At 36.2% G+C, this 19,565-nt stretch overlaps 1 protein-coding gene across 1 annotated transcript in view; it reads left to right on the top strand.

Moving 5' to 3' along the window:
• MAP9 (microtubule associated protein 9) overlaps window positions 1-19,565 on the top strand; it is a 32,018-nt gene that overhangs the window by 4,213 nt on the left and 8,240 nt on the right. The window contains exons 5-10 of the mRNA XM_059394188.1: window positions 5,051-5,280; window positions 12,556-12,649; window positions 14,113-14,351; window positions 16,389-16,459; window positions 17,485-17,653; window positions 18,597-18,686. Coding sequence (XP_059250171.1) covers window positions 5,051-5,280; window positions 12,556-12,649; window positions 14,113-14,351; window positions 16,389-16,459; window positions 17,485-17,653; window positions 18,597-18,686 — 893 coding nt within the window. The remainder of the gene's footprint in view (window positions 1-5,050; window positions 5,281-12,555; window positions 12,650-14,112; window positions 14,352-16,388; window positions 16,460-17,484; window positions 17,654-18,596; window positions 18,687-19,565) is intronic.

Consider the following 19,565-nt stretch of genomic DNA (forward strand, 5'->3'; position numbering starts at 1 on the left):
CGGGCATAGAAGTTTAAGGTTTTGGTGTCTTCTAGGCATTTTTTTTCCTGTTTTATAGAAAAAATATTAGTTGATACTGACCTTCATAAAAATATCTTTCCTTTATATCATCATCAAATATTCTACTGGTACATATTTCATACTTCACATATTAGATATCACTAGTAACATCACACAGAACTTTATTTCGGAAATTTTAAGGGAACCACTCCTTCCCCCACAATCCCATTGACTTTCAAATGTGAACAGAGCAGGAACTACTAGGAGAAGAGCCACTGTATTGTTAATTATATGTGACCTTGGCAAATAAGGTAGGCCTTATTGTCCTCTTGAGGAGGAGGATAAAACCTGCTCTTGTTCTACTGAATTGTTTCAAGAATCTATTGAAGTATATTTCAGAAACTATATAGTTCTACCAAAAATATAAGCACAAGACATAATGAAACAGAATTAAGTTGCTGAATGTACCTTCCCGGTGTACTGAATAGCACCAAAAGTGGAGAGAAAGGGACATAATGGAACTTGGTGAGTAATCTAGTAATTCACCATTTCCCAAAGTACATCCTACAGTCTGTTCTTTGGTATTATTGGAAAAACAAAGAATTTTAGAAATTTTAAAGTGATTTCTTAGTGGGAGAACTTCTTGGAGCCATTAATAAAAAAATATGAATGGGGAATCTTCAAGAAGGATAGAGCAGACAGTGTTACCTGGTTCCAGTAAATTTAGAAATCTATTTTTGTGGATTGTATTTACCATATTTGTCTTGATTCTGAAAAGCTTTTCATTAGGTAAATAAGAAAATGTAAGCATACAGAAGCTAAAAGTTAGTCTTATGTAGAAGTATCTAGTTAGAACTGGATGGTGGATAATCATCAATAATCTATTAACACTTTAAAAAAAAAAACTGTGACAAATTAAAATTAATAAAGAAATACTGTCTTTAAACCACAAGATGGCACCAAGATTCTAAATACTAGACACAAATGTGCAATACTTATTTTTAATGTCGTTAGCCATTTGTAATTTATTTTATGTTATATAAAAATAATTACCAAAAACAGTCATTTACACTTAATTAGGAAAGAAAGCATTTTGAAAATGTATAGTTGTATTTTTTTTTTCTTTCTGAAAGCTTGACAGTACTTCTAGGAGTGGAGTGGAATTTTGGTATAAAATATATTAAAGTCATTATTCGTAGACTCTTCAGATTGAGGAAAAAAATTGAGATTAGTGTTTAGTGCCTGGCATATACAATTCAATAAGTATTTTAGTGTAATCATAAGTGAATGATTTCATTAATGAAAGAAAGAGTGTGGTTCACAAGTTAAGCTTTATCCTTTTCTGAATTTTTAGACTTTTTTCTTTTTCTTATGAAGTTTGGAACTTAGTGTTTTTAATGTGAGATATTGCCAAGTAGCAATTAAGGCTTTATAAAAATATTGGAACCTGAAAGTTTACTTTGTTCTTGCTGTCTTTTGTTAAAAGTGCAGTAACTAGATTCTTCACTTGATTGAGCAACTGTCACATGGGGAATGATTGCAGAAAGTAATTTTTGCAGGATGTGTTGCTTTTATTTTAACATTAAAATGACTAAAGTCATGAACTTTGGAGCCAGGGTGCCCTTGCTTTAATCCCACAAACTAGAGTTTATGACCGTGAGCATATGACCTCTTTGTTCCTCATTTTATTTGTCCGTAAGATGGGCGTAATAGTTGAACCTGAACTAAAGGTTTGAGACGATTAAATGAGTTTATATATTTGAAGTATTTAGAACAATCTGGCATAAAGCACTTTTCTAAATGCTTTTATTACTTAGCATTTGTTCGTAAGCAGATCATTTTATTTTTCCATACATATTTATTATAAATATAAATTTCAGTATGTTACAAGCACTGTGATGATAACTAAGAATACGACATTAAAAAACATTGTACCAAAAACAAAACAAAACAAAAAAACCAAAAGACATAGTACCGATCCTCCAAGACTATCTTAGTCCATTTGGGCCACTATATGAAAGTACTATAGACTAGATGGGTTTTCAAAAATGGAAACCTATCTCTCACAGTTCTTGAAGTTACAAGTCTGAGATCACAGTGCCAGCACGGTCAGGTGAGAGCCCCAGATCTCAGACTTCACATTGTGTCTTTACAATGGTGGAAGGGGCGAGAGAGTTCTCTGGAGGCTCTTTTATAATCCCCTTCATGAAGGTTCCACCCTTGTGATGGGGTCACCTCCCTACTGCCTTAATATTATCACCTTTGTGTTTAGGATTCCAACCTAAGAATTTGAGGGGTACACAAGCATTTAGACTGTAGCAAAGACTTTACCATTTATTGGGAAGGTATATAAAAGGTGTAGTAAGAACGCAGGAAAGGAGGCACCTCAGTTTACTTGAGGGCATCAGGTAAAGCTTCCTGGAGGAAATGGCAATAATAGTTCTGACTGAAATAATAGTACCCATAGTCAGGAGTCTTGGTTGCAAATGACTTGACTCAAACTTCAGTGGAAAGAAATTTATCACCTTATTGAGCATGGATGTCAAAAGACCTCTCTTTAGGTCTGATTAAATTTGTAAACTGTAGTTTTATGTGAACTGCATTCTCTACTTCTAATTCTTCTTCCCTCCCTGAATTCCAGACCTCCTCACTGTCTCCTCCCACCCCTGTCACTGGCCCAGTTACTCCATCCGCTGGTCCTATATTTTTGTCATTGGGTCTCTTTGTCTCAGACTTCCCTTCACCTGGCAGGAAAGAATGCCACTAGTAGTCCCCAAATCATATTCTTTGGGCCTTGTGACCTTAAAGGCATATCCTCCAACTCTAAATAGAAAAATACTGACCTGACCATCTGCTGTGGACAGGAGAAATGATGTTTCTGTGATAAGCTGGGAGGGTGACATATACTGTGGGCACACCCCTCTCACTGAGGTACGGAGGAGATGTTTGTTAACCCACTAGAATTACAAGGATGGAGAAGAGGAGAGACTACCCCAAAGAAAACAGGAGTGACAAACAAACCAAAAAAAAAAAAAAAAAAAAACAAAAACAAAAACAAAAGAAAGAAAGAAAAGTTTACCACAGTTATTAATGTTCACTGAGAGCATTTACCATGAGTCTGGCACTGTGCTATGCACTTCATTTTCTCACTTAGGTGCCACAGGGGCCTTGGGAATTCTTAACTAATTTTACTAATGGGGAAACTGAGCTCGTGGAGATGATATGGTCATGTAAGGTTATAATGCTAGTAAATGTCAGAGCCAAGATTCATGTATGAAATACCTGAACTAGACACACTCCTCCAGACAGAAGGTAGAATGGTAGTTGCCAGGTGCTCTGGGGTGAGGAAAAGGGGGCTTGCTGTTCAACAGGTGTAAAGTTTCATTACGAAGGTGAATATATTCCAAAGATCTGTACAACACTGATTCTCTAGTTAACAGTACCGTATTTAGTACGCTTAAAATTTGTTAAGAAGATAGGCTGTAACCACAGACCTGGTTACAGACCTACCTCTTAACAATTTTGTAAATTGTTCTTGCCACAATTTACAAAAAAAAAAAAAAAAAACCTGACTCAACACCTTCTTTTAGGCATTATATAATATTCTGCTTACACTGAGGCTCGAAAGACAGGCAAGCATTTGTCAGGAGAAGCAGTGGGAAGTGGACATTCTAGTCAGAGAGATGAGCTGGGTAAAGGTATGGTAGCAGGAGGGATTGCGGCACAGCAGGGAGACAGCAGTGAGCCTGGCATTTCTGGAACACAGATTACAAAATGGATGTGCGGGTAGATGAGGCAGCGCCAGCTGGAGAAGACCATAAGACCTTAAGCTTTTATTCCACAGGATTTGACGCTGGGGAGCCATTGAGGCATTTTATGGAAAGGAGTAATGTGATCTGATTTTCATTTTTCAAATACCTTCGAGGCAGTAATCTAGGAAAGAGCGGATGAGGAGCTGTGGGTGGGGATGCAGGAAGTGGGTTAAATGAGAGATGTCGCAAGAAGAATCAGTGGGGTATCCTGACCCATTAGATAGAGAGGGAACATCTGGGATGGCTTGAACATTTCGCCAGAGTTTAGAACACAGCTAAAATTTGCAATTGAAACATTTATAGTAGTGCCACTTGGTATGATGATGGGGTCTTCTAGCAGTGTTCATAAGGCCATGTGTAGATGAAGAGGAGGAAGATGCTGATTATTTTAGTTTGAAATTTTGTTAGAGGGAAACACTGGTAGAACAGTGAAGAAATGAATATGCTTAACAGGTAAAATTTGGGCAAAAAGTTTATGTAAAAACTTTCTTATATTTTGAGGGCTGGACATACACCAGCCCTAGATTGTTGTTTTAAACTTGGAAGTAATGGAAATAGTCACTGAGAAATTTGTAATAACTGCAGAAAAGTTTTATGGGCAAAAAGCAGCAGCTCATAAATGTTCTTCATTCCTCTGTCCAGGGAGAGCGAACACTTCTGCCCCAAGTATCGACATCATCTTCGAACTTGTAACAGAACTTACCTTTCTCTTAGAATTTCTGTTGTTTAGAACCACCTCCCCTCCCAATCTGTAAAACCCTGGACAGGGCCATGGTCACTGTTTTGACTATCAAGTCTGGGAATGTGACTAATCTGTATGTGGCCTAGCCACAGATACTGGCTGAAGGCTCATAGATGAGCCCCCTCCTGTTAAGAGAGGCAGAAACTGGGGCATAGTTGGTGGTTTTTTTGTTTGTTTGTTTTTTTTTGTTTTTTTTAATTTTTTGCATGCTAGGAGAGTTCATAAAATTGAAGCATTAACTTTTCACAAAACATAAGTATGCTAGTTCCTTCCAGGATGGCAACTACTTTTAATAAAGAAAATTTGGTCATGAGCTGTTGCTTATTTGTGCTTCTGGGAGCTCTGTGTAGAGAAGGGTTGTGGGCTGCTTCTGGCTCTCCAGGACAGAGAGCCACGGTACGCAGGCACAGGAAGGAAGTGGGGCGGCGAAGTGTGGTAGATGAAGTCATGGGCACTGTTCGGTATGCTCACCTTAAAACGGTTTATTTTTCAACAGAAAATGGCAGCAGTCTTGAAGCAGACAAGCACTTTAAGCCTTTACCTCGTCCACGGAGCATGTTGAAAAAACACAGCCACAGGGAGGAGAAAGATGGGCTAGGCAAAGATGAGACCACTGCCCTCCATGAAGAATTAGAGGCACATTCTGCACCCTCCCCCTTTCCAAAACTAAGTGACAGACAACTAGAAGCTATGAAAAAATTGTTCTCCGAAACCCTCGATCCTGAGGTTAGCACTACTGTTGAATTGCTGGCTTGTGCTCTTGAACTGAGGTCTTTGCAGCTAATTATGGAAAAGAGAATATTTGTGTGCATGCATGTGCATGTGTGTGGATGTTTGTGTGTGTCATACATGTTTTCTTCAGCAGTTGATAGGGAAATCTAAAGTGTTTTTTTTTAATATACAGTATTCCACTGAGTCTAAAACTTCACCAACTCTAAGATATAACAAAGATGTAGCATTATTTTATGTACTGCTAAGAAAGGAGAAAACTATAGACACCAGTAATTATAAAATGAATCATCCAATTGCAGAGAAAGTAAAATGTGAAAAAAAAAGTTGCCCTTTTGAATCTGTGTGATACTATCTTTCATCGTAAGAATTTATAGGTTTATTCACATACCTTTTTCTTTTTAAATATTTTATATATTTATTTGTCAGAGAGAGAGAAAGAGCACAAACAGGCAGAGTGGCAGGCAGACAAAGAGAGAAGCAAGCTCCCTGCTGAGCAAGAATCCCAAAGCGGGACTCGATTCCAGGACCCTGGGATCATGAACTGAGCCAAAGGCAGCCGCTTAACTGACTGAACCACCCAAGTGTCCCATATTCACATATCTTTGAATTATATTATTTATGGCTAAGGATAATATAGTCAATGTCATTTTATTTATTTGGTTTTATTCACTCAACAAAGGTATATTGAATGATCATGGCATTGTCCTATATTTTGAGGATCTGCCAGAATGGGAGTAAATGTGACCCTTTGGGATTTCATCAGGGAGTTTACTATGTATTGTTATTAGGAGAGAATACTGGACCTCCCCTCTTTACATTGCACTGTCCCTAGTGAACTGCCACCTAACATTTAGAATGGGAAGAACACTGTCTCCATAATCTGCTTGAGCAAACTGGGGAAAAGGAATGGAGTGGTACCTGACTAAGCTTCTTTCTTTTTCTCCTCACTCCTCTGCTGTAGTGATGTGTGTAAAGATCTGGTCCCTGGAAGGTGGTACAGAGGGAAACTGGGGGTAACTCCTGTGTGTTATGACTAAATAAATAAACCTTTCCAGTTCAGACAAGGAAGTATGAGCACGGTAGACAACAGGTTCAAATCTGGTTTCGTAGTTTAGCTTTGCCAGTAAAGCTGACAATTTGATATAAATCTTTCTGACCTCGATGTGCCCTTTCCTAATTTGTTCTGAAAAATTCAAGAAAAGAAAAAGAGGTGTTCTCAAACCCAGTCATTTTATATTTAATAAAATGATCTGTTCAAGCAGATTTCGTGTTAGTTTACTGTAGCTGCTATAACAAGCTGCCACAAACTCCAGACAGAAGCCTCCAGTCTGGAGGCTAGAAGTCCAATGGGCGGTGCCATGTTCTCTCTGAAGCTTCTAGAGAAGAATCCTTCCTTTCTTCTTCTGTTGGTTACCAGCAGTCTTTGGTGCTCTTTGGCTTGTAGCAGCATCACATCCTTCCTTTGCTCCATCATGACGTGGCCTTCTCTTCCCTGTGTCTCAGCGTCTCCCTCTCTTTTCTCTACAAAAAGGCACCAGTCATTGGATTTAGGGCCCACCTATTCCAGTATGTTTTCATTTTAACTACTGCCATTTGCAAACACTTTATTCTCAAATAAGATCACATTCTAAGGTTCTGGATAGACATGAATTTCAAGGGAACACTATTGAAAGGGGTACTGGTGCCTCGCTTTAAATGCTCTTTGCTAACATTTCCGTATCCCTTGATTTAAGGGGGAAAAATGATATTCCTAAAGTTTTTAAAGTAACATCATATTATGACAAAATTTAATCAAATAAGACACCAATTTATAATCCCACAATCTCATAGTAACTATGTTTATCAGTTTTATTTCCTTTTAGCCTGTTTTTCTAAACTTTTTTTTTTAATCACATTTGTCGTCTTAACATAATGTTTGTATCATACTTCTTTTTTATCTCAATATTAGATCATGAAGTGTTTCTATGCTGCTGGGTGATCTAGAGACCATATTCTCCTTACTGATTATAACATAGACCATAACACAAAACTTTTATGTTATTGTGGGGTATATTGGATACTTCTATTTTCCCTTTTTTTTTTTTTTAAAGATTATTTATTTATTTATTTGACAGAGGTCTCAAGTAGGCAGAGAGGTAGGCAGAGAGAGAGTGGGAAGCAGGCTCCCTGCTAAGCAGAGAGCCTGGTGTGGGGCTTGATCCCAGGAAGGACCCTGAGATCATGACCTGAGCCAAAGGCAGAGGCTTAACCCACTGAGCTATCCAGGCGCCCCTGCATACTTCTACTTTCAATAATCTAAATGTTACATATTTTTCATTATAAAAATCTTCCTGTGCTCTGAATCTTCTTTAAACCCACCTTCTCAGGGATTTCCCATTTATTTTTTTGCTCAACTCTTTTCTCGCCATACGTATGACCTTTGGCCCTTTATTGGAAGAGTCAAAAATTGGTCTGTTTCCATTCACATTCAACTATGACTAGGACTTTTTAACTTTGTGTATACTCTCTCTTGATACCATGCCTCTCCTTCTACTGCCTTATCTTCCTTCAAATATCTTGAAATTTTGGATCTTGAAATGGTGACATTTGCTTTCTTACCATCCTCATCTCCCACCTTTCCTTTTTGTGTGTCTGTGTGAGAGAGAGAGAGAGAAGAGAGCAGGGGGTGTGGAGATGATACATATATATGTACAAATGTCAAACTAAGCATTCCTGGGATAAAATCTAGTTGATCATGGTAGAATATTTTATTGTGGGATTTGATTTGTTAGTGTTTTGTTAAGACTTCTACATCCATATTTACAGGGCTATTTACCTATAATTTTTTCCTTACAATGTTATTATCTGGCTTGGGTATCATACGAGTTGGGGAGAATCTCTTCCTCTTTTTTTCTAAAAGTTTGTTTGGTATGAAACCGAAAGTTTGGTATCAATTTTTTTTTCCTTAATTGAGAAAATTCACTAGTGAAATCAATGTGGAATTTTCTTTGTGAAGAGATACTTGACAGTAAATTTTATTTTTGGATACATATTTTGGTATTCAGATTCCCTGTTTCATCAATTTGGTAATTTATGTCTATTAAGAAATTTGTCCATTTCATCTAAGATTTTGAATTTATAATTGTGACTTTTTATCCTTTTGATGACAGTGAGATTATCATAACATTCCATCTTTTATTTCTAATAAAAAGTTTATGTTTTCTGTCTTCCTTGTTAAATCCTGATAGGCATTATCTGGTTTTATTAAACTTTTCTAACTTTTCTAACCAACTTTGACTTTGTTAATTTTCACTATTGTTTGTTTCTAATTTCACTGATTTTCACTTATTATTCTTACTTGCTTTGGGTTTAATTTACTTATACCCTTAAGTTAGAAAATGGGTTCATTGCTTATAAGCCTTTTATCCTTTCTATTAAAACCATTGACAACTACAAATTTCCCTCTCTGCACTGCTTCAGGAGCACCCCATTTTTTTGATGCCTTTCACTTTCACTGTCATTTTTTTAAATATATTTTCTTTAAATGTATTTTCTTTTTTTAAAAAAATTTTATTTATTTATTTGACAGAGATCACAAGTAGACAGAGAGGCAGGCAGAGAGAGAGGGGAAAGCAGGCTCCCCGCTGAGCAGAGATCCCGATGCGGGGCTTGATCCCAGGACCCTGAGATCATGACCTGGGCTGAAGGCAGAGGCTTAACCCCCTGAGCCACCCAGGTGCCCCCTTTAAATGTATTTTCTAATTTTCTTTTTGACTGGTTATTTTGTGGTGATTAGTTTTATTTTCAAATATTTGTATCTTCTCTAGATGTAATTTTGTATTGATTTTAATTTGATTTTGTTATGAGCAGAGAATATATCTTACTTGATTTCACATTTAAAAAATTTCTTTAGGTTTTTTTTAATGGCTCAGCCTAAGTGTATCTTATGAAAGTTCAATTTACATTTATAGAGAACGTAACTTTTGCAGACATTGGGTGTAATGTTCTATAACTTCAGTTTGCTCAAGGTGGCTGGTAATGTCTCTGAAATCTTCTCCATCCTCATTGTTTTTGTGTCTAGTTGTTTTACCAAATATTGACTAAGGGGTGTTGAAATCTTCAGTTATGTTTGTGAATATGTCTCCGCTTCCCTTTAGTTCTGTCAGTGTTTTATGACTCTGTTATTAGACACATACACATTTATTATCATTATGTCTCAACCCTATTTACATTATGAAATGTTTCTACCCCTGGTAATACTCCTTATCTTGCAGTTTGCTTAGTCTGATTTCTCAGCTTTCTTATTACTGGTATTTGCACAGTGTACCTTTTCCTATCATTCTCTTCAAACTATTTTTGACTTTCTTTTTAAATTTTTTATATTAACTCTTTTGTAATAATTATTTGGTATTACCTTTTTTTTTTATCAAGTCTGACAGTTTACTTTTTAATTCTATTCCATTTGTGAGTGTATAGTCCATTTACTTTTTTTTTTTTTAAGATTTTATTTATTTATTTGACAGAGATCACAAGTAGGCAGAGAGGCAGGCAGAGAGAGAGAGGAGGAAGCAGGCTCCCTGCAGAGCAGAGAGCCCGATGTGGGGCTCGATCCCAGGACCCTGGGATCATGACCTGAGCCGAAGGCAGAGGCCTTAACCCACTGAGCCACCCAGGTGCCCCGTCCATTTACTTTTAATTTGGGACTGATTTGTTGCTGTGGGTTTTCTGTTTATTGCATTTTATTTAGTTGATTTATGCTTCCTCTATAATGTTTTCCCTGCCTTTTTTTTTTTTTTTTTTTGAGAGTTAACCACATGGGTTTTAGTTTCCAATTTTGATTCCTCTTTTGCCTTTTTAGCTGTACTTATTTGTGTTATATTTTTAGTAGTTGCTCTGGATTTCAAGATGCAGCTATGAATTATCAGTCTACTTAGATACTACACTATTTCATATTTAATATAGAAATCTTGTGATAGTGTAGTTCCATATATTCCCTCGTCCATCCTGCTATTGTTGTCATATTACGCTACATTTATATATGATATAATCCTCACAATTCAGTGTTACAATTTCTCTTTAAACGTAATTTTTTGTGTTCCACTTTTAATAAATTAAAGGAAAAAAATAAATAAAGTTTTCTTAAATTATATATAGCATTTCTGAGGATCTTTATTCCTTCCTATAAGTCCAAATTACCTTCTAGTATTATTTCCCTTCAATTTTAATAACTTATTTCTGTTTCGCTAGTGATGGGTTCTGTAGTCTTACTTACCTAAAAAATATTTATTTCATTTTCATTTTTGAAGGATTGGTTAGCTGAATATATGCTTCGGGGCCAACAGTTCCCTTCTCATCCTCGCAACTCTTTATAGGTTTCCATTGTTCCTGGCCTGTATTATTTCTGGTGAGAAATCAGTGGTAATCATTTTGTTGCCTTCCTAAATATATCTTGTTTTGGGTTTTTTTCTGGCTGCTTTTCAAAAAATTTTTTTAATTTTGTATTATAGCATTTGACTACAGAGTAACTAGATGTGTGTGTTTTTAAAAAGTATTGACTTGGGTTTCTTTGAGTTCTCAGAATGTATAAGCTGGTATTTTCTAAGAAAATGGGAAGTTTTAAAATACTTTTTTCCTGCCATAGTTTTCTTTTCTCTTCTTTTAGTACTCAAATCTTTAGTATGTCTCATCTAATCTCTAAAATTCTGTTCATGTTTCTTCAGTCTTTATTTCCTTTGTTTTTCAGATTGAATAATTTGTATGGCTCTATCATCAAGTTCACAGCCATGTTCTGCCATCTTGATCTGCTGTTACCTATCCAGCAAATTTCTTACCAGCAAATTTCTTATTTCAGTATTGTAGTGTCCAACTGTATAATGCCCATTGGTATTTTTATATTTCTAGTATCTAAGATCCCATCTGTGTCAGCCTCCATGCGTGCATTTCCTTTAAGTGCTTGAGCATATTTATAATGCCTACTTTAAAGGTTAATTGTAATATATAGGTCATCTCTAGGTTAGTTTCCAAGGACTATTCTTGTGATTTTTGTTTTCATGAGTATGTGCCACCATTTTCCATTTCTTTACGTATTTAACAACTTTTTGATTGAATACAGGACATTGTGAATGATTATGTTATAGAGATTCTAGATTCTGTTATGTTCCTCTGAATGGTGTTTTAGTATACGGATATTGTGGCTGAACTCAAATTCCCAACTCTGTCTCCCTTGTTGCAGATATCTGCTTAGTTCTTTCAATTTGTAACTGCTGTGATTTTATAGGATCTTTCCTGATGTCTTTTCTATGCCATTCATAGATGAGCAAAGAATTTTGAATGAATTTTATACGAAGGTTTTGGGGTTCATGCCTACTGCAGCTCTTCCTCAAACTTACTGGCTGATCTTCTAGTCCTAGACTCTATCCTCTGCTCCCTTAAGCTAGCCCAGTAAGGCTGTAACCTTGTACCACTCGAGCTGCACAGATGGGTGAACTCACTCAGACATAAAGCTACTAACTTGCTAGTCCCCTCTGCAAAGCTTTGTCTCTCGAGGTAGATTCCTGTGTTTCATCCCTTTTGTCATCTTCCTAGATGGTTTCTATTTATTGCTTTTAACAAATAATTGTATTTGTACCATAAAACATTGTGGAAATAAAAAATAGAATTTATTATTTATACAACAAAGTCAAACTTCTTACAGTGTGATACCATCAACTTTTGGCTAGATTACTGTTCTCTAAAGAGATGTGTAGTTCACACACACAATTATTTCATTTCAGATATACTTTTCAGAATTTTGAGGAAGACTCAAGTGCATGAAATCTATACTATTTCTATCTAAATATTTGGTAGTAGCTGTTTACTTGGTTTTATAAATTGCTTTCATTTGCCAAATAGTAATATTTGACACCAAGGGTTTTTGCCTACTGTCTCCTTTATGCTTTCTTAGAAATAAGAATTAGAGAAAAATATATCAAATCTTCATCTCAAATATTTATGAGATTTGATTTGAGATTAAGAGTTTTGAAAATCACTGAAAACAAATATCGAGATGCTGGCTCAAGAACTAGAATAGCTCTTTAGTGATCCCTTTTAATGATCAAGCCATCAAGTCTTCCACGTAAAGCATGTTAGCCTCCATAGGCTTAATGCTTTTGGTGTTTCAACAGCAAACTCCTAATTATGATGATTTCAGACTTTTAAAATGGGCTTAATAATGCTGTTGCCCTACCACAAATCTTAAGAACTAAACCTACATTGTAAATTCTTTCTTTCTTTCTTTCTTTTTTTAAACAGGAACCATGTTTAACAAGTTTATCATCGCCATCCCTTAAAGAAAGTCTTGGAGATTCCTTTTCACCAGGATCTGGAGGAAAAGCATCCATAAAAGGTGGTTGTATCAGATTATTACATCTTAGTTTATGTGTGAACTCTATACTGCTTAGAATCCTATTTGTAAAAGAAAGAATACATAGTTATAGGAATGACAGGTTTGTATTTGCCTCAAATTGTGCTATTTACTAACCATGTGATTTTAGATGCAGAATTAGACACAGTTCCAAGAGTAAAGCAACTAATCTCTCTGACCCTGTATACTGATCTTATAATGGGGATCATAAGAGCCACCCACCCCACACAGTGGCCATCAGAACTAAATGGGTTAATGATACACGTAAAGCACTGAGAACAGTGTCATGGTAAGCATGCAGTTAGTGTGAGGGGTAATGTATGTCTTTCCCTAGTCCTATGACTTAGAGCTTCATGAGAGCTAAAAAGGCATCACTGTTTCTAGGACCGAGATGTGTAACATTTATTAAGTGCTTGCTGTGTAGTATAGTTTTTGTCATTTTACAGATGAGAAAAACTGAAGTGCAGAGATATTGAGAAACATACCCAAGGTCAGTAACGGAGCTGTAATTTGAATCTTTGGCTCCATAGTCGTTCTTTTAACTGAACGCATTGATTAGCAGCTCTAAAGAATCCACTGATGGTACTTGGAGTCATGAGTGCTCTCCAGATGAACAGGTCTAACTCTATTACAAAATTATCTTAACTCCTGCTTACTGCAAAGCAGGTTTCAAAGATGGCTTTAATGAAAGCAGCAGAATTAAGACTTTGACAATAAAGAGACAAGGTTGCCAGCAGGTGGCTCCGAGTAGAGCTGAGAGTTGGTGATTGATTTCTTTCTGTTAAACATTCCAAAGTGGGGCAGACAGAATAACAGAAGCAGTTCTGTGATAGCAAAATGGGATCTTCTCATGCCAGAGCCTGAGACTGTCCTTTGGAGCATGGAAAGGATAAGCAACAGGCTCACCTTTAGTGCCTGTTAGTAAAGGCAAGCATCTTAACAGGGATAAAGCTGTCTAGAGGATGGCTTTATTTGGTGTGATGACTCTTCTAAAAGTGCATGGGTTCTTGGTTCCCCTGCACCTATACAAGTCTGTACTGATTGTGCCTCTGGTAACGTAGAGATGTGTGCCTCCAGCTTACATAGTCTCTTGTTCCAGCTAAGAAGGCCAGACTTTGAATAGAATAGATATTGCCAGCCTACTTACTTGGTTTATCATCAACAGGAGCTTTTGGTGTGTCTTTTGCTTTAGGATAGTTATTCCATTTTTATACTCATATATTTTTTTCTAAGTGTTAGGTATGTCAGGTGTTTTTGTAGATTGAGTAGCCATTTTCTCTTTCATAGATCACTGGAGAAAAGTTTACTCAGGTTGAATACAGTAGCTCTCCTTTATTGTATTCTGAAAGACAAAGAGTTTGTAAACACTCCTTTTAGTAGAAAGCAAATGAATCTGTCACTAGTTCGGAAGGGAGTTTCAGTTTTGTGACTCTGTCTCAAAATAGATCAGAATGAAGAACTCCCTGAAAACCACATGAGATCCAATGAAAATGAAGAGAATTCATTTTTGATAGACTTTGTCACTCCTCCAATTGAGAAATCCCAGGAAAGTCAAGTGATTACTGATGACCTTGAAGAAGAAAAGGAGAAAGCTGAACTGATGATGAATGACTTAACAGTTGATCCACCATTGTTGAAAGATCAGAGTATCTTAATATCTACTGATGCAACAGAGCCTTCAAAGGTATTTGTATGAAATTATGCCTTTTATACTACAGTTTGAAACTCAAAATAGATGCTTTAAATATTTTATCTGCCACATTATGTACTTCTGAATTGTCTGTGGAAAACTCATTTTTTGATAATGACATATTGTTAGGTAGACAATAGAGTCAGTAGAGTTTTACTTTGGTGGAGGTTTGCAGTGAATATAAAAAAGTCAGTATTTCCTTAAAAATTATCAAAGGCATATGATCATAATATACTCTTAAATATCTCAGAAATACAAACCCATAAGTGGGTAGGTTTCTATAAGTCTCCGTATTATAAAAATATAGCTATCTGGAACAACTTCTGAGGTTTTGAATTAGTGAAAGTTACTCTTTTAGGTATCATTTTTAAACATTTTACAAATTTTTTTTTAAGATTTCATTTATTTGACAGACAGAGATCACAAGTAGGCAGAGAGTCAGGCAGAGAGAGACAGAGGAGGAAGCAGGCTCCCTGCTGAGCAGGGAGCCCGATGCGGGGCTCGATCCCAGGACCCTGGGATCATGACCTGAGCTGAAGGCAGAGACTTTAACCCATTGAGCCACCCAGGCACCCCGAAACATTTTACAAATTTTAAGGAAAATCCTTACGACATGTTATCACCGTCTTGCTTACTTAAAAGGATGGACAGGATTATTATCACAAATGTTATTATTACTATTATTACCTTGAGAACCAAATGTTTGGTGTGTAGGATTACTTGTCACTATACTACAAGGTGTCAGAAAACTATAGTTTTTAAAATTTATGGTACAGTACTTTTAGTCTTTATTCCTCTTAAATTTAGTCTTTATTCCTTATAGCTATAGTTAGCTGGTAGCTATGTATACTTAATCTTGGGGAAGGTAACAGTGCTAATTGAAAACTGTGGTTGAGTAGGACTTTTATAATACAGAATATTAGTGCTAGTGCATTGTATTAAAATTTATGGAGATGGTTCATTAAACTATGTTCCAGTTATATTGTTCCTAACCACTTTCTTCAGGAAAAATCACTTATGCCAAGTTAGTGATGTGCTTACATCTGTGGTCTCACTTCAATGCTAGCACTGATCTGTCTCTGTAAAGTAGAGAAGTTACTCCTTAAAAAGAAAAAGGGTATTCTGGAACTTACAGACAGGATCCTAGAAATGTCTAATAGGGGCAATTCTCAATAACAACAGGGAATTTTGTATAACAAGTAAGAGTGTAACATTTCGTTTGATTGAATCCTTGGCTTTATCCTTACTCTGTCCTGAGGGATCTTCCTCAAGTCTAAATCACATCACTCCCCTGCTAAGGTCTCAATTGGATTGTCATCAGAAGAATAAAATGCAAATTCCTTCCCACATCCTCAGGACCTCACACTGTTCTTCTCTGACTATATATTCATCCACTCCCGCTGCCATTTGCTGTGCACTGGTGTCGTTCACTTTCTGTTTCTCAAAACTATCAAGCTCTTTCCCTTCTTAGGCTCTTAGTACTTACTGCTTCTTTCTTCCCACAGACCTTCCTTGATGCGGGCCCCTTTTTACCCATCATTTTACTTGACACTGCTGTCAAGACCTCAGGGAGGCCAGGGGCACCTGGGTGGCTCAGTGGGTTAAGCCTCTGACTTCGGCGCAGGTCATGATCTCAGGGATCGGGCCCCGCATTAGGCTCTCTTTGCTCAGCAGAGAGCCTGCTTTCCCCTCTCTCTCTGCCTGCCTCTCTGCCTACTTGTGATCTCTGTCAAATAAATAAATAAAAAAAAAAAAAGAAAAAAAAAAGACCTCAGGGAGGCCTTTCCTGGTCACTGTCATTAACGTAACCCCTCACCCTAGTCACACTCACTGGACCCTAGTTTATCTCCATTATGACTCACATTTGGCTTTGTGTTTCACGTCCTAAAATGTAGCATCCTTATTAGTTTCCAGTAGCTGCTGTACTTGACACATAGTAGATGCTCTAAAAACATTAATTTCCTGGCCTCTAGGCAGGTAACTATGACAGTTACAGTGAGTAATCCATCTGTGGTATTTTCTCTTTAATAGAAAACAATTGAAGATAGAAATATGAAGACTAAAAAGTCAACAAATTCTAGAGCTTCCAGTGCATCTGGCAGGTAATAAAGCTGTCGTTATCCCTTATTAATGAATGTACATTCCAATATAGCTAGTTTTAATTTAACTTCTGTAAAGTGAATTTCATTTGGTATTACTTGATTTTCTTTAAACTCTCATCTCATGAATGAATGAGTTCATTACTTCATGATAAAACTCCTGAGTTGATCATATTCTTTTATGAAAAGGAGTTGGTTAGGAGTTCTCTATGCTCTGCATTGGTCCTACGATGGAGTTTCTGTCCTGTTTTTCCTGAGACAGTACATATCAGTAATAAAGCTGAAGTCCAGCATCATACTTCTCTATTAAACACCTTTGTCCCATACATGAAAATTGTACTTAAAACCTCGAGGTTCTGTGGACTAAGTTGGTTTATTGAGATGAAAAGACTCTATATTGCTTCATTCACACTGATGATAACAAATGCCTAACTCATAAATGATAATCAGAACCTTCTCAGTCTTTTCAATTACCATAAATCAAATAAAACTAGAGTCCGCCAACTTTAACTGTAAATTGCCAGTTAGTACATGTATTGGAATCTGTAGGCTGTATGGTCTCCGTTGTAACTACTCAGTGCTGCTGGTGTAGCAGGGGAATAGTTGTGGTGCAGTAAACTTAAAAAATAAATAGACGGTACCAAACTGGATCATGGGCCATATTTTCCTGCCAACCCCTGAAATAGAGGATGCTGTTCTAATTTTATATTTAGAGTTGTTTTTTGTAACAAAATGATACAAGAGACTTAAAATCTACTTTATTAATACTTTTTTTTCCATATAACTTGAGATGTAGTCCATTTTTCTTGAAAATGTTCTAATTATAAATATCTTGAAAGAGCATCCATTTGAAGCTCTTAGTAGATGAAGAAAAAACTATCATTTTCCTATTTTATCATCACTTCCAAAGTACTTATAATTTATTAATTTACAATATAATTTCAAATATAGTAGTTGTGAATTCTAGTGAATTTTTCTTCTACCAAGTACAACTAATATTTTCTGTTGATTTATTTGGATCTTTTCAGATTAATGACCCCTGAGTTCTTAAAGAAATCTAATTCTGTAAGGAGACCTCCGTCAACAACTACCTCTTCTCACTATTTAGGGACTTTGAAAGTCTTGGACCAAAAGCCCTCACAGAAACAGAACATAGAACCTGAAAGAGCAGACAGCATAAGGGCAGCTGTTTATCAGGTAAAAAGGAAAACATATAACAAAAAATGAAGAACTGATCACGTAATAAGATTACCTGTTTACCAAGGAATAAAAAGACCCTATCATAAATGATGGCTTAATACTTAATTTATTAGGAAAGATGTTCTTTTATAATACCTGAGCAACCCAGAGTTTTTTTTGTTTTACTAGAATACTTCCTTCCAAGCTTTGCTTAACTGATCATGGTTGTTTAAGAGAATATGCCATAACAACTTATGAAAATACGATAAAAGCAAAAATACTGTTAAGGTCTATACATGTTTTTATACTTTTTCTCCTTAAAATGTATATTGTTAAGAACACAAAGAGTTTTACTTTTTTCCTAAGACTTTGCATTAAGCTTATACAGAACAAGACTTTCCTGATTTTTTTCACAGTTCCCAAAGATCCAAAGACATCCTTTTTTTTTTTTTTTTTTTTTTTTTTGGTCTTGTTTGTTTTACAAAATAGTACACTAGTACACTTTAGAAAATTATACTTGTAAATTTTGGAGAAAAATGTTAATTTATGTAGCCATTATGTTCAATCTTCAGAGTCTGTTGTTAAAACTAAGATAAGTTTTATTTTCTTAACTCATCTTTATATATTAGAATATTATCAGAAAAAGAAAAGTGATACGAGTTTATATGGAATTTCTACATTTTGTATTTTGCTGTGGCTCAGTTGGTTAAGTGTTTGCCTTCAGCTCAGGTCATAATCGAGTCCCACAGCAGGCTCCCTGCTCAGCGGGGCATCTGCTTCTCCCTCTGTCCCTCCCCGCTGCTTGTTTTCTCTCTCTCTCCCTCTCTTTCTTTCTCCCCCCCCCCATTCTCAAATAAATAAAATCTTAAAATAAAATTTCTATCAAATATTTCAGAAATGAGTAAGAATTCTGAATCATTTGGAAAACTGAATGTTATATACTTTTTTCTTGTTTTCACAGGAGTGGTTAGAAAAGAAAAATGTGTATTTACATGAAATGCACAGAATTAAAAGGATCGAAAGTGAAAACTTAAGAATCCAAAATGAACAGGTATTCTGAAATATAGAAATGGAAAATATTCTGGGTTTTTAAGTTAATAAAATATCTCTGAGTAACATTTCTAAATCCACTGTTTTTTAAATGGCAAAATAACATGGATATAAAAGAATTGATTACTGATTTTATTTCTCTGGCACTTCATACATTTTTAGTTTGATATAAATATAACCATCTCACATGAAAACAGATATGCAAAGATTTCTGATTTTTGTATGTGTGGAATATATTTGACACTACTGATTTAGGAACTTAACTATTACTTGGACTACCTATTCACTCTTACTTAACTTTTCACTGTTAAAATTGACTTCAGTCTTACAACTTAGCCAGGAACATAAAGGATCAGCAGATATGAACCTCCATTTTTCCTCTTTTCCATCTTGAATTTTATCTATGTCCTAAAGACTAACATCTATGGAGGGGTGCCTGGGTGGCTCAGTGGGTTAAAGCCTCTAGCTTCGGCTCAGGTCATGATCTCAGGGTCCTAGGATCGAGCCCCACACTGGGCTCTCTGCTTAGCAGGGAGCCTGCTTTCCTCTCTCTGCCTGCCTCTCTGCCTACTTGTGAGCTCTGTCTGTCAAATAAATAAATAAAATCTTTAAAAAAAAAAAAAAGACTAACGCCTTTGGGGAAAAAGAAAATACTAACGCCCATGTGAGCTCTTGACTGGTATCCTTCCCACTTACTGGAGGTGGACTCTTATTTTACTCTGGTCTGTACTTTAGTCTCTACCTCTGACTCCTGCCTGGTGGTCCGCAACATGCTAAGTTCCCTCCCGACTTCTGAAATAGAAACCCTTCCCTGTGCTGTCCAGTACTAAAGGGATTCAGAAGGAAACGGGGTTCCCCAATGCCTGGTACTGATGGAGAA

This window comes from Mustela nigripes, chromosome 1 (genome assembly GCF_022355385.1).
Source record: "Mustela nigripes isolate SB6536 chromosome 1, MUSNIG.SB6536, whole genome shotgun sequence".
In the NCBI taxonomy this organism is placed as follows: domain Eukaryota; kingdom Metazoa; phylum Chordata; class Mammalia; order Carnivora; family Mustelidae; genus Mustela; species Mustela nigripes.